Source organism: Erpetoichthys calabaricus, chromosome 8 (genome assembly GCF_900747795.2).
Source record: "Erpetoichthys calabaricus chromosome 8, fErpCal1.3, whole genome shotgun sequence".
NCBI classification, from domain to species: domain Eukaryota; kingdom Metazoa; phylum Chordata; class Cladistia; order Polypteriformes; family Polypteridae; genus Erpetoichthys; species Erpetoichthys calabaricus.
The window spans coordinates 62,787,582-62,803,969 of NC_041401.2; the positions used below are offsets into that span (position 1 = coordinate 62,787,582).

General features: G+C 40.7%; 1 protein-coding gene across 1 annotated transcript in view; it reads left to right on the plus strand.

The window, feature by feature from the left end:
- Positions 1–16,388, plus strand: part of LOC114655548 (multidrug and toxin extrusion protein 1-like) — a 276,585-nt gene that overhangs the window by 258,852 nt on the left and 1,345 nt on the right. Inside the window, exon 15 of the mRNA XM_051930853.1 lies at positions 11,167–11,261. Coding sequence (XP_051786813.1) covers positions 11,167–11,261 — 95 coding nt within the window. The remainder of the gene's footprint in view (positions 1–11,166; positions 11,262–16,388) is intronic.

Below are 16,388 nucleotides of genomic sequence, written 5' to 3' on the forward strand. Positions count from 1 at the left end.
AGTTTTAAAAACATATTTTAAATACTTAGTGACTTTTGAGCAATGAAAGACACCATGACTGTCCAGATAACGTAATATGTCCCTTTAGTGATCCTCTGCACATCTTCTTTTATATGAGGATTACTTCTGTCATGTGGGTGATAAGTGTTACGTCAAAATTTTTTGAGACTATGGAGCATAAGTGTGCTGCCAGCAAATGTGATCAGAGTTAAGAAGGAGTTGTGTGACCTCCCAGGTCTGATCTTTATAATTAGATTTTGATGTACCCAACTACATGAGATGCCCTGGCCAGCCGCAGGAGCTGCTGTTGATCAGCCATTAAAATGACTTGCCTTTCACAGGAAGAACATTCAGGCAAATCACATCAACTCATCTGTACTAGTGAAAGAGTGTGCTGTGACCCAGCTACTAGTAAACTACAAGGAAGAAAGGAATTGTTGGCCTTTTTCTTATCAGGGCACTCATTCACACCCTGCCCAGCTTGCCACATAAAGCTTTCTGTTGAATCCCTAATGGACATGGCATTCAATAGCTTCCTCTTAATCCTTCCAAATTTTCTTGGTCGTCCATAACTACATTTAATGCCTCAATGATCCATATTACTAACCGAGAATGCTAAACCGGATGATGGACGCAGGCACATCCGGCCATGGGCCGTAGCTGCAAAAAGATGTACTGCGCAGGCGCAAAAAGAGTCCGCAAGAGTCGGCTGAGGAGCCGAGAAAGGCGGACAAAAGAGGGCGAGAGAGGCGGATGAGGGGCCGCGAGAGGCGCAGGCACAAAAAGAGTCCGCGAGAGTCAGAGAAAGGCGGAGAAAAGAGGGCGACAAAGGCGGATGAGGGGTCGCGAGTGGCGGACAAGACCACAGAAAAAAGGAGTGAGCACATACAAAAAGGAGAAATGAGGCGCAAAGTCAAACGCAGGAAAAGCACGAAACACATTGCACACGAAACTAGACCCGAAAAAAAAAAAAAAAAAAAAAAGAGGCTCGCGCACAACAGCAAGGCACCCCCCCCCCCCTACAGGCACCGGACGGGACACACACCAAGAGGGGGATTCAACAAGCCCATGGAACACAAAAAAAAGAACACAAAACCACCCCACAGACCCTACAAGCGAGGGACGGGACACACACAAAGAGGGGGATTCAACAAGACACAGGAACACAAAAAGAAAGAAGACGCTCGCACAACAACAATCCTCAACAATCCCCCCCACCCACATCCATAAGAAGTGACACCCAAAGCCACATATTCTAAAGTGAACGTCAGCACCTTCACACTAGACAGCATAGGTGTCAGCATTGGTGGATCTCCTTACAATAAAGCACTATTAACCGTTCAACTGCAGAAAAGGAAACATATTAACAGTGACTGCGACCCTCCATATTACTTATCCATATTTCGGATGCTGAGAAAGAAACAAGTCATGAATACACGGTCACGGGTACAAAACGAAAAGGAAAGGATAACAGGAACAAACACACGAACACGAAAGAAACAACAAAATAGACGGCTATGCAGCATAGGTGGATCTCATTACAATAAGGCACTATTAACCGTTCAACCGCAGAAAAGTCTCCATATTAACAGTGAGTGCAATACTCCTTATTACTTATCCATATTTCTAAAAGAAAAAATGTCTCGACTCCAAAAACGCAAAGCTCAACTAAAGCTTCTAACTAACGATGTACCTAAAAGTAAAAACTTTATGAACTGCGTTAGATCCTACAATAGTTCATTTGCTTTTAGTAAATATCAGGCCACCAAAAGGCAATGGCCCATACTGCTTTCCCATATGTGCACAAATACTGCATCGCATTGGAACAGTGCACCCTGAAACAAATCAACAACGCAAATATGCACAAATCTACATCCTGGATCCACATGACGCAAACTATCAATCAAAGTGCTGCATCGCAACAGGCACGGATTCAAAACGAAACACCTCCCGTCTCAGACATACGTTAACGGCAAGGAAGGCTACAACGGGCGTCTCACACAGCACAGGCAAATCGATTAAAGCTCCAAAACAACACGTCCCAAATACTACATATGCAACAACGCGCCTCTCAAACGGCACAAGCAAAACATACACCGGGAAAATTCATTCGGATTAATGAATGTCATTTGCAATCATTGTCATTCAGTTCACTTCCCTGAAGAAACAACTGGCAATACAAGTAATACATTTAGACGTTGTTGTCAAAAGGGTCAAATTAGACTGCCTCCTTTACATTCATATCCTGAATATCTACAAAAGCTTCTAACTAACGATGTACCTGAAAGTGAAATCTTTATCAACTGCATTAGATCCTACAAATCGGTATCCACTATGAACATTAACGGTGGCACTGCACGTGACATCCGTCTTCAAAAAATGTTGTTTATTGATGAATGTACAATGGCATGAAGTCACTTACTCAACACCATTCATGAACTTCTACAAACGTTTATGAATAATAATATTCGATTTGGAGGAAAGGTACTTTTATTAGGAGGAGATTTTAAACAGTGATTAGCTATTCTTCCAGATGCCATGCACTCAGCTATTGTTCAGTGCACCTTAAAATACGCAGACAATTGGCATTGCTTTCAAAAGATACAGTTAGTAAAAAAGATACGATGTCCAGAACCAGATCATAACAATTGGTTATTACAACTGAGAGATGGTACACTCACCAATACAGATGGACTTCAGCCACATATTATTACAATTCCTCAAGCCTTTATCTGCGACAACTTAGTTACAGAGAGATTTGGAACAGCAATCTCATTAGACCAAATGCCCCTTTTAACACAACGCACTATATTATGTCCAAAAAATATTAATGTGGAAAACATAAATACCCAAGTCATTCCATTACTTCCTGGAGAGACACAACTCTTTCTAAGCTCTGACAAACTTGACTCTGATCACGATAATGACCATCTTCATTGACCTTACAAGTTCTGACCTGGAATTACCTTTTACACTTAAACGGCGTGTACAAAGAAATTTTCCAATAAACCTTTACACTGTGCCACACACTTTATTGTTTGCTTTCTATTTGCATCATCTACACCGTCACACTATTCTATATCTCATTCATACATCACGCTCTTTGTCATTCCCAACACCAGGGGTTGGCGAGCGAAGCGAGCAGGGGGCAGAGCCCCCTAGTCATGCAGATTTGGAAATTGTGAAATTAACCACCTGTTTTAAAATAGAGTCTGAACTCTTAATATTTAAATGATTGCCTGACAGTACCAGACATCACTTGTTGAAACCAAGCCACTGTCAACAAGTCTGTTTCTCCTTATGTAACATACTGATGAGCCAAAACATTATGGCCATCTGCTTAATTTGCCGCTGCTCCTCAGCCTGCAGTGAATACAGCTGCAACCCACCAAGGCATGGACTCTACAAGACCTGTGGCATCTGGGACCAGGGCAGCATATCCTCTAACTCCTGTAAGCTATGAGATGGAGCCACCACAGATTGGACTTTGTTGTTCCAACACATCCCACAGGTGCAGGTCTGGGGAATTTGGAGCCCAGAGCAACACCTTTAATTCTTCATCATGTTCCTCAAACCATTCCCAAACAATTTGTTCAGGGTGGCAGGGCATATTATTCTGCTGAAAGATGCCACTTCCTTTGGGCAATACTGTTGGAGCAGTGTACCTGATCTTGCAACTATGTTTTGAGAGGTGGTACCTGTCAAATTAACATCGACACGAATGCCTGGACATGGGCTTTACAGCAGAACATTGCCCAAAGTCTCACACTTTCTCCACCCAATTGTCTTTGTCCCATAGTGCATTCTGGTTTCATCTCTTCCCGAAGTAAACAATGCACACACACCAGGCTGTTGACAAGATGCAACAGAAAACTGAATTCATCAGATCATGCAATCTTCTATTGATCTATGATCCAGTTCCATTGTCTATCGTAGGCATTTTTAATAGTGGTTAGCATGGGAACTCAGAATGGCCTGCGACTATGCAGTTCCATACGCAGCACGGTTCGATGCACTGTGTGTTCGACATGTTACCCCCGTGACCATCATCAAAATTATCTGCAAGTTCTGCCACGGGAGCAGTTCTGTTTGTGCAAGATGGGATAGCCTCTGTTGACCTCTCTTTAAATCTTGACCACCAACAACCTGTCAGAGGTTTGTGGCTTTTCCCTCCTTGAATCACCTCCTCGGGTATTGTCAGCTGACCATGACCACCCCACAAGCCATTTTGGAAATGCTCTGATCCAATGGTCAGGCCATAATGATTTGGCCATTATCAAAGTCACTCAGGTCTTTACACTTTCCCATATGTTTTGCATTCAATATTTTGACCATGAGTATCAAATGTCAGGTTATCATCTAAGATATCATTTACCTTGGCACGCTCTACTGTCACAAGTTAGTTGACATTGTTTGCTTCATATGGGAGTACTCATAATGTTTTGGCTTATCAGGCAGGTAGATCGCCATCTCTAAACAGGACTGGTGTGCCAGGCTCTGTGCCTAATGCTACAGGAATAGGCTCCAGCCTCTCCATAGCCCTTTGTTGAAGACAATGGGTTCAGAAAATGGGCAGAGGAAATTTTAGAAGTGAACCTTAGGGCTTTCTATTTCTAAAACCTGATTGGTACTTTATACTATAACCTGCAGCCACTGCGGCCCTTCAGGACTGTGATTGCGGACCCCTGCTATAAGGTCATAACAATAGTTGTTAGATAAAAACTACTTGAAGTAAAAACCTCGAAAAATTAACAAAATATTGTCAAAAAGGTGTCCCAAAAACAACAATGAGCCTGTTTCAAAAATCTTTGTGATGTCTGTGAAGTACTGGCTCCTGCCACTGGCAGCTTTTGTTTAGATCATGCAAGAGGAGTAACTATTTAATGTCAGTCCATTTGGATTGCCGGAGATATTCATCCAGTAATCATTGCATAAGGATACAATTTTTGTAAAAATAACATTCTCTTGTCTTAATAGTTATTGTTGCCACTCATCTTCCCTGCTAGCGTCCACAGCAATAGATGCTAACTGTACTTGCAGCCATGTTTTGATCAAGTGATTGCACCTTCCAGATCACAATCTCATGTTATTAAGCAAGTGCTCTTATTATAAAGATTCAAGTTGACCTACTGTATCTACTCTGTCACGCAGCGTTGCAGCGGGGGGTCACAGTTCCTCTACATATAGTGGATTTTGAAAGTATTCTGACCCCTTCACTTTCTGAACATTTTCCTATATTGCAGACTTGTGCTAAACTTTTTTCAATTTACTTTTTCCCCACAAGACACAACACTCAATATCCCAGAATAACAAATCAAAAATTGGATTGTAGAAATATTTATGGACTTATTAAAAATAAAAAAACTGAAATAGCATATTGACACACATTTCCAGACCCTTTCCTCAGTACTTTGTTGAAACCCCTTTGGCAGTGATTACAGCCTGGAGTTTTCTTGGGTTTGACGTAACAAGCTTCACCTACCTGGATTTACAGATTTCCTGCCATTCTTCCCTGCAGCTCTGTCCGGCTGGATTGAGACTGTCCGTGTACTGCATTTTTCCAGGTATGTCTAGAGATGTTTGATTGGGTTCAAGTCTGAGCTCTGGCTTGGCCTCTCAAGAACATTCCCAGAATGTCTCTAAGGTACTCTTGTGCTGTCTGTACTTTGAAGGTGATCTTTCGGCCTAGTCTGAGGTCCAGAGTGTTCTCGAGCAGGTTCTCTTTAAGGATAACTCTGTACTTTGCTACGTTCAACTTTCCCCCAACCCTATCTAGTCTCCCAGTCCCTGCTGCTACGAAACAACCAAACTGCTTGATACTGCCACCGCCATGCTTCACCACTTAAATGGTGCTGTGCAGGTGATGAGTGGTGCCTGTTTTCTCCAGATATGATGCTAATCATGGTTTCATCAGAGCAAATAATCTTGTTTTTCACAGTCTGTAAGCCGTTTAGGTGCCAGTTTACAAACTCCACGTGGGCTTCCATGTGACTGTTACTGAACAGAGGTTTCTGTCTGGCCTTTCTGACTTAGAGCTTAGATGGATTGTGTGTTGCAGTGGTGGTTGTCCCTCTGGAAGTTTCTCCCATCTCCACATGGGTCCTCTGGAGCTCAGCCAGAGTGACCACCAGGTTCTTAGTCACCTGTCTTACCATGGGCCTTCAATTGCTCAGTTTGGCAGAGTGGCCAGATCCAGAAAAGAGTTGTGGTTGTTTCAGATGTCTTCCATTTAAGAATTATGAAAGCCACTTTGTTCTTGAGAACATTCAGTGCTACAAGAATGTGCCTTGACACAATCCTGTCTCTAAACTCTTCTTGCAATTCTTTGACCTCATTGTTTGTTTTTTTCTCTGATGCACATTGTTAGCTTCTACTGTACAGAAACATCTCAACAATGATCAACAGAATAAGATGCATGGAAGCCCAAAGTCATAGCAAAGGGTCTGAACACTTGTGTCAATGTTATACTTCAGTTTTTTATTTTTAATAAGTTGGCAAGGATTCCTAAAATCTTTTTTCACTTCATCATTTTGGAGCGTTAAATTTTGCTTGATGTGGGGAAAAAATTAATTGAAATGATTTTAGCAGAAGGCTGCAACGTAACAAAATGTGAAAAAAGTGAAGGGGTCGGAATACTTTCTAAATACACTGTATCATCAACGTTCACTAAAATAAGTAAGTTCTTTAAAAAATCATTCTTGTTAATACACAAACTAAGCGGCACAAAGATAATTTAATGGAGAGCCGGGGTACCTTCTTAAGGGAAGGAGTTTGCACAGGGCAATACCTCCCCCAGGACGAAAGAGGGCAGCCCCCCTGGCTTGCTATGGTGCCACGGGTTTGGAGCATGGAAGCTCAACACTGCTGGGGCCCGTGGCCACCAGGGATGTGTGGTCAGAGGAGGCAGGTGACATCATGAAAAGTAAAAAAAAACTAATTATGATAACATAAAATAAATGTGTCCACTGCTCTGTGCTATAAATTTGTTTTCTGTATGATTCCAATAATTTTGATCATTTTTAAAGTCAAAATCACTAAATCTGCACATTTCCTAATCAAATATGGGGGAGAAATGTGAGGTGCAGCAGCGACGGGCTGAGCCTCACCTTGGACTGTGCTCTCCCTCACACACTGGGTTGATGCATGCAGTTGGCGCGTGCCTGTTGCTGTCTCTCTGTGTGTCTCCAATATGTTTGCAGACATGTTTCTTATACGCCCTGACTTTCCACAGTCTGGCCAATATCTTTAATGAATGTGTGTGACATATTTAGTCTTGCTGATTGGACATAAAAACGCATCGAAGCATGTGAGCCCAACAGGTGCTCGTTGCTGCTGTTCTTCTACTTAGAGGCTCTGGGCACCAATAAGTTAGCGATATCAGAAAGTCAAGTGCAATGCAGCGGTCCGTTTATTTTTATTTTTTGTTCTGACTGACTGCCAAAATGGAATATTAAGATTTTTAAAACTAAAGGAAAATGAGGACTTTTATAAGAAAGTGATGGAGATTTTCATGGAGAAGGATAGGCACATAGACTTCATTTACAAATAAAAGTAAGACCATAAACGGTATTGAATTTTATAAAAAAATGGGATCAGACTAAGACAAAAAATCCAATATTTTAAAACCAAATTTTGAACTTAAATAAAATATTCTTTTTTTTCTTGTTATCCTTCTCTTGAACACTCTGTATTAAAGTTGATTATAGCATCAGAATTAAAAGCTTTTAAAAACAACTAAATATTTCAATTAAGGTCAAAATTGAAATCGTTTTTTTTTGTACACCACTCTATATTTTCATTTGTATTGAATGAGTATGAATTATAAAGTTGCAACGTCAAATTTAGAACACATATAGTGTGCAAAGCAAATGCGCTTTCTCCGCTCTCTCTCTCGTTGCTATAAATGTAACGTTCTTTCAGATATGTACCTTACCTATATGTGTGTAAAGAATGCTGATGAGATATGAAACATAACCAGTAGTCAATGTGCATGCTTCCAATTCAATAGTGAATAAGCTAGTCTTTTGGGTTCATATATTTGTAACTCTGACTCTGAAAGAGTCAGTGCCTCTCCAGCCATGAACCTCACCGCACGTCACTGGTGGCATTATCGGGGGCGCAAGGGGAATGGCTGAGCCCTCCTCAGCAGGACTGCCAACACACCCAGACGTACACCCAGAAGGAGATCATGGGATGCCTGGGGCACTTCTGGGTGCTGTATAAAACAAGCTGCCTCACTACATTAAGAGAGTCAAAGTTTGGAGGAAGCGGATGAAGCTTGAAGGAGGAGTGGAGATGGAAGAGAGTCGAGAGAGAGAAAGAAGAGAAAAGAAGAAAGTACTGTGTGCTGTATTGGTGCTTTTTGTACTGTGCTTGCTGCTGTGGGAAGAGAGGAAGAAGCGCTTCCCACATGAATAAAATTGTGTCTTGTGCTTGGTCTTGTGTTTGTGCCTATTGTTTAAGCTGTGCTCCACCTGGTGGTCACAATAACAAAGAGAATTTAAAGAAGCAACTGGTGATTGTGAGTCAATCCAGGTAGTGTCCATTAAACTGACCGAGACAGTAGCTGGTTTATATCAACTGGAGACTTGTTATGACAACTGATAGGTCTCACACAAACCAACAACTACTATATATATACTGCTTCATTTGCTGTAAGTCCTGGGCCATTTTTTGACAATGAGAGGCTAACATGACTTGTATTTAGTCAATAGTACATTTTGTGTTGTCTTACCAATAAGGTAAATAAAAAACCAACAGCTTTTGTTTTTGGATGGGGAAGGTGTAGCTACGGTTCTTATTGCACTGCCACTCCAGCATGAGGTGTAGGATTGTTTTTGAGGCCCTCACCTACATACATGCATGGCCTTTCATTGTTAAATATTGGCCCTGGACTTAAATTTCAGAAGTGCAATACAAGCGGCTTCTTAAAGTACTGTGGAGTACAGGATGAGAAGCTAAAAGTGTGGATTAGTTGTTATTGATGTTGCCTTCCTGCTATGGAGTCTTAGATTGAAGTTCTGGCTTAACCCTGTTAATGTAGCATTTCTATATTTTTTTAATGCCTGCCTGGGTTTTTCTCAAGGTTTCCCATTTATACTTTGATTTAATACTTACCCTGTATGAATTGTGTCCTGCAATGCACTAATGTCCTGTCAATGCTAGGTCTGTGCCTTACACCCAGTGCTGCTGCTGGGGTCTGGCTGTAGCCCCTTCTACACTGATCTGACCTTTTGCAAAACCTACTTAATCCAAAATTTAATGAACTAATTATAGAGCTCAGTAAAATGTATTCAGATTCAATGTGAAACTTGTAGTATTACAAATGTAATGTTTGCCCTTTTGTTTAGTAATTAAAAAGAAATTTAACAGACTGTAAAGATAGATCTCTGTGTCACATGGAATGAGTCGCTTAACCTGAAATTATTTTCATAAAACAATTTACATGAATGATTTATCAGAACATTTGATCCTGTTATTCACCTTAATAAAAGGACATGTGTCTGTGTGTTTTCTGGTTCATATAGCTCTGTCATTACAACAAATGGTGCAACACAAATAGTTGTAGTAACAGAATGCAATGCATTTGTCACAAATGTTAACACTGCTTTTACAAATTCCATCACCAAGGGCATATAACAGACATATATATTTAATTTGTCTTTTCAACAGATGGCTCATCATATTTATAGAAATACATTTTATTACTAAAAATGTTTGTGATGCGCCATCTGTCGGAATGACAAATGTAATGCATTGTTTTACTCCATGCACAATCGATGGTGCACTGTGAATGTTAACACTGAAGTCTGTGTTGATTACTTAGATTTCAACCCGTCTCAGACAGGCAGCACAACTAGTGTATTATGTAAAAGAATTCCTTTGTATTGTGTTTTTTAATGGTTATATCTTTTTTTATGTCTAGGTTTAAGTAAGTATGGTATCTACACTCATCATAGCAACATATTTGATACAAAAACTTTTTGGGGCTTGGGTGTTTTTTAATTAATATGTTTAATTAGTTATATTTTTATTTTGATGAAATTATGTTCCCATCATTTCTAAAATATTGTGCATAATATAATAAAAGGTTTTTTTATGTCTTTAGTGTGTTTTTAGTGGAATAGTGAAAGGAGCTGGCAAGCAGAAAATCGGAGCCATTTGTAACTTAACTGGATATTACATCATTGGTCTTCCCATTGGGGTCTCCCTAATGTTTGCTGCACATATGGGTGTTCTGGGTGAGGACTTTTCCTTGAATGTGTTTATTTCATTGGTATGTGTGAGGATGAGATCTTTGGGTGGCACCGTGACCACTGTCTGTGGGGAGTGTGGACGTTTTCCAGGTGTCTGTCTGAGGTCTTTCTCTAGCTCCTGTGCTCTGGCATGTGTGTGTTTGGTTACTTGGTGTCTCTAAAATCACCCTGCATTAGTGAACATTGGTGTGTGCACGCATGTGTTCTGCCATGAACTGGTTGCTCATCCAGGGTTGCCTTGCTTTCAATGCTGCTGAGACATTGTCAGGTCTCCTGTGTCCCAGAACTGCATTAAGCAGGTTGAATGTACTGATAAGTCTGTAGTTTGGATTTCATCTGTGCTCTGCTAAGATGCTCAAAAATGTCACGTACTGTAGTCTGTGACTTCAGTGTTCCATGCCTCTGCTCACTGTTTCTGATTTGTCATCTTTTCTAATAGTACTAGGGTGTTGTACCGTGTTAACCATTATGAATGTAGAGAAAAGCCAAGCAAAATGACACCTTTTATTGGCTAACTAAAAAGATTACAATATGCAAGCTTTCGAGGCAACTCAGGCCCCTTCTTCAGGCAAGATGTAATCCAGAGATTGGAGTTCCCTATGTTTATATACACACTCTAGGACAAGAAACAACATTGGTAAATCTTTAAATGAGAAATTTTAAATGTAAAAAATGAATAGATTCATTTAGGCTAGGGTTAATTTAACAAGAGAGAGAAGAACAATGTATGGTCAAGATCTCTGGATAAGATAACTGTCCAACAAAGTCTTTTGAAGTTTGTAATGAGTTTTTTCAAAACAATGTAGATCTGTAGACAGGTTGTCTGTCATTTTGCTTGGCTTTTCTGATCTTTTCTAAGCAATGTTGATTTCTAATGTGTGTCCTCATTATCTGTCTTCTCCATTGATAGGTTTTTGGATAGGACTTTTAGTCTGTGTCTTCATGCAGAGCATCTTCTTTTTAATCCTTGTTTTGAAATTCGACTGGAAGCTTTTGACAGAGGAGGTAAATGGCTTTTGTTTTTCTGATCTTATAAAGTTACCAGACAGGGTACCATACACTCTCAGGGCATTTGTGGCAGATGTGACAACCATACAATGACCTAAACAATAACGGCAATTCTGTTCATATACAGAACTTCATACTGTTACGTAACTCAGAATTATGAAGAAGCCACCACAAATAAACCTATGAATCAGTAAGTAAATAAAAAGTCAAAGAATGCATAAGAGTATGACACATCCTACTGTTGTAGAGCCAACTGTGATAAAGAAGACAATCTGAAGAATGACAGAAATCTTGAGAAAAGTAAATCTCAGTAGGCCAGTCCAGGTGAGCTACAAGGGAGTCCATTAATAAGTGAAGTGCTTGTGATCTCAAAGGCCAAGGACGATACAGAGAGGTCCATTTATTAGTGAAATGCAAATGAACCTGATAAGAAAAGAGATGCAAGGGGGGCTGCTGAAGAGTGAAATGCTTGTGAGCCACATTAGTGAAACTTGAAGGTCTTTTATTCCATCTTAAGATTGTCTTTAATCCTTCCATTCATTTCTCAACGGCATTCAGGAGTACAGGGATCCAGTGTATACAGTAAATGATATGGGATGTCGGCCATTTTGAAGCAAGATCCTATAAAATCTTTGTGTTCCTAGGTAAGGTGGGTAGGATACACCTCAGATCTTGAGAGATTGGTCCAGGTTCGGCCAGTAAAAGTGCTGTGACACCTGACGCTGGGTGATATGAAGCAGTGATGTGCACAGACCTTTTGGTTGGCAGTGGCTCACAAGGTGGACAAGTGGAACTTTACAGTGCAAGATTTGTTACATTTGAATTCCCAAAAAACAAATTAATACCTACTTTTATATATGTTTTTAAGTATTATCATTTATTGTGATTTATTTTTACAGAAAATGTGGCTGTGACATCAGGGGTATGACAATGTTCACAGCCTTGTGAAGATAAGTCAAAGGATCAGAAAACACACTAGTCCCCCACTACTGCACATATCCTTAATTTTCCTAATATAATGCATCTTAACAAAGATAAAAGAGCCAATAAAGGGATTGCCGTCTAATTATATTAAAGTGCAAATGGACTTTAACAGTAAGAGTTCACATCACAGCACATCACTATACCATAAAAGCTATACATAAACACTCTTGCTGCATTATTCATTAACTTAAAAGCAGAATGAATGTGATGTTATGAAACTCCATCACTGTATGATTTTACAGAATGAATGCTATTAACAATTGTCACACTGGCCCTGTACTTCAAAGAGTTTCAGAAGTGCATCATTTTAGAACATTAAAACACTATGACAGTATGTTATGATGAACTTTAGCAAATATGTTTACTGCTTAGTGTGTGTGGCTACCGATAATAGAAAGAGAAAACATCATTAGTAACACCAAATCTCATTAATACCTATAGCTTTCTCCTTAATCTGAACAAGTACTTATTAGTAGTCTTGTCAGCTTCCCAGAGGTTTTCATCAATTTTCAAAGAAATCAATTAAAAAGCTCCTGGATAACTCTGTATAATGGCCAGGTAATACATGATATGAAATTCCAACTCTCTAATCTTCTTGCAAAAAAAAAGATGTTTTGACCTCGTCCTCAATTTTCTCCTAAACAAAACACATTGAAATAATTTGGGGTGGACTGTGACATGTTAGAATTCCACACAACACAGATAATGAAAAATGGAGTCAAAATACAAACAGATTTTGCAAACAGTTACTGAGAGAATCTCTACTTTCATCATGTCCGCTGGTCATTAACTCCTGGCAGCAAAGCAGTGAGGTTGCATCCATCAGACATCTGAGAGCAGCCCCTCTGTTTCTCTCCATCTCTTTGTGCTGTGCCACTTGATGTTGGACGTGTTGCTCTCACATTGCCAAGTATTGTCAGTAGTGTGTGTGTGTGTGTGTGCTAAAGTCAGGAGTGCTTAGCCCTTTTAAGAATGCAACCCTTTCTTATGTTTAACCACCTCCAATAAAAGTGATTGCTCAAAAAGGATGAGCTGCTTTAATGTTTAAGCAAGTGAAACTATTGCCCTCTTTTAATGTCAATTTTCTTGAGCGGCTATTTAGCTGCAAATATTTACAGCGGTGAGATTCTCGTGACTATCAACCATCCACCCCCCTTTCACTCAGATGCACTGTGCCCCCCAAGTTAGGAAGCCCTGCCTTAAATATTCCTTTGAGTTTCCTCTATGAAAGTTCACAAGGGAGCAAAACCAGCCCTTGGCTTCACGGTGCTGCCACCACATTCCAGCTTCATCAGCCAGTTGATGTCTTACCGTACCACATATTAAATTCTTGACCAAATTTTTGGCATTGATCTATTTCCTTTCTTCATTTCCTCCAAACTCTGGTTCGCAGTGTGAGTTTCCCACCTAACCATTAGCACACTAACTACTGCTCTGATGGTCCCAACTAAATTGCTGTGCTACACAAAACAGAATTATTTACAAATTTCAGCATCTCTAGTTTTACAAAATACAAACAGCAGCAATATGTGAGAACTTGAACAATTTTTAACAGCTGTCTACTGTACATAGTATGAATCCAGTAAGCATCTGGGGTTCAAGCACCAAAAAGAAAGTAGCTAGATGAATAACTTGCAATAATTGTCAATCAAGTACCTTTTGTATCAACTATTGGTAGTTTCCTTCAGGAAGCAATTAAAAATGACGTGTGTGAAGGCATGTAGAACAATGAGCATTCCCAGTTTTGCTATATTACTTAAAGTGTCGATGATTATCTCCATGGAAATCCACTGAAGCTGGGGGTCTCCATGGTTCAATGGGTGTGTCTGTCTACATCCAATAAGCAAATTGCAGCTTCGTTTTTTGCCACTATGGTGCGCTTGTTACAAAGTAAAAAGCTCCAGTGAAGTGACACCGCCATTAAAGATCAAACTTAATTTCTGTGGATAGTTTTAACAAGGCCTATTACTTATTGTTGCTTGTTCTCTGCTTCTTACAATGAAAAAGATCCTCATGAGAGAAGTGGGCACTCGGGCCAGTGACTATGGGGCAGAGGCTTGAACCCCTGCAGCTAATGAAGTGAAGTATAACAATGACTACTAGATGCTATGCTTTGAATCTGCAGCCAAGCCACCTTCCTTTATCTGTGGCATCGATAGTCATGAATCGGGGACGGACCACAGCAAGTGAGACAGACAATGGAGACTTTAAAATTAGATTCATGGCAGTTTATTAAAACATAATTAAGTGCAACATAGTGCAATAAATATGTCATTAAACAGTTTAAATAAATAATCCGTAAAACATGTGCCTTTAAAATAACTGTCGGTGTCTGAGGGTGTTAAAACAATGACATCCTGGTAATACCAAAATCCTAAATGTTAAAAGAGTTAAAAACCATTTTGTCCCATCTTCATTTCCTCACCTCATCAGGACGATGGGAGACCTCAATATCGCAGCCCATTGCATTCCCAGTCTTCCAATGGGTCCAAGCAGTGGATGCCTGCAGCTCCCAAAGCATCTTGCCCATCTACCTATCTCATGCCTGGATGTAGCCCGCTGCATTCCTTATTCCCTGCCATAATGGCTTCCACATCCCCCACAGGGTGCCTTTCCCTTCTATTAAATACTTCTGTGCTTGAGCCTCCCTGCTCCAGGTCACTCTGGTGGCTTCTTGCCCACTCGCCCACTATACTGCTCAACAGCTAAAAGCACTATCACCACACAGACTTCACATTCACCCTTCAACCCTGCTCTTCCTCACCACCATCAGCATGGTCGATGCTGCCTTTCCTTCTCTCCTTTTCCTTTCCAACCAGTGACACTCTCAAAGAAACAAATACAGAAATTCTCCTCCCATTTACTTACCCAGTCCATTTTACATTTCCTTCATCTAGTAGCAGCTGGTGCCTACTGATGGCCACGCTGCCAAGCAATCATCTCGTTAAACTGGCACATGCATTCATGAGTGCACTGCACACTGGCATGAGCTAAAATGGGTTGAGTTAAAACCTAATTAACAATTCCAACAAGGATTCCATCTTACAACATTCAAACCTGTGTAAAATGTTAAGGAACTGAATGAGAGTATACCTGTCTATCATAAATGATAATGACCTCTTAGGCATAGAGCAGTGTGTTTGTCTGCGGAGAGAATGTCAACCTTGTCGGGAGGTTTATGTACCTCAGCAGTGACATTCATGTCTCTGGTGACTCCACCTATGAAGTCAGTAGACGGATTGGGAGAGCATGAGGTCGCTGTTAAAGGGGTGTATGGCGCCCCTGATATCTTTGAAAAAGGATGAAGGTCCAAGTCTTTAGAGTCCGAGTGCTTCCTGTCTTGCTATATGGTAGCGAGACATGGACACACTATTCAGTGACCTGAGATGAAGACTGGACTCCTTTGGTACTGTGTCTCTTCGGAGAATACTTAGGTAGAATCCTTGAGTATCACTGGTTTGACTCTGTGTCAATTGAGCAATTGCTCACGGAGTCCAGAATGAGGCACATTACCTGCATTGTGAGGGAGTGTCAGTTACGGCACTACAGTCATGTGGCGCGATTCCCCAACGGTGATTCATCTCACAAGATCCTCCTTGTTGACGACCCGAGTGGCTGGACCAGGCTAAGGGGACATCCATGTAACACCGGGCTGCAGCAGACAGACGGTCATTTCCGGAGGGTGGGACTGGACCGCATGTCTGCCCGTTTGCCAACCAGGATCCCGAGCTGTTTCGTCATTTGGTGGGTGGACCAGCGCATGCTCCCCAATCTCACATGACCTGACCAGGTCGATGCACAGTGATGCCAGATACTTTCAGGTTCAAACTCCCTGTGTGACTCACTATGTAATTGTATTTGTGTTACTTAAGCCTTCTGCATTTGACTTGAATGAATCTGTTCCTTTGTCCATTGTGCTAACCTTATTATGTGGTTATGTTTAAGCTGAATAAGGCTAACTGGATTAAAATGCACAATCTGCTGAAGAAGTTCAAGTTAAATAACCATTCAGTACAATGAAGAGCCTCCCTATTTCTGAGGCAGCCTTTATCACAGCAGTGAGCCAACATGGTGCGACACTGTTGGATACTTCAGTTCAGTTTATTTTTGTATAGCGTTCTTCACTGAGTGCTGGCACAG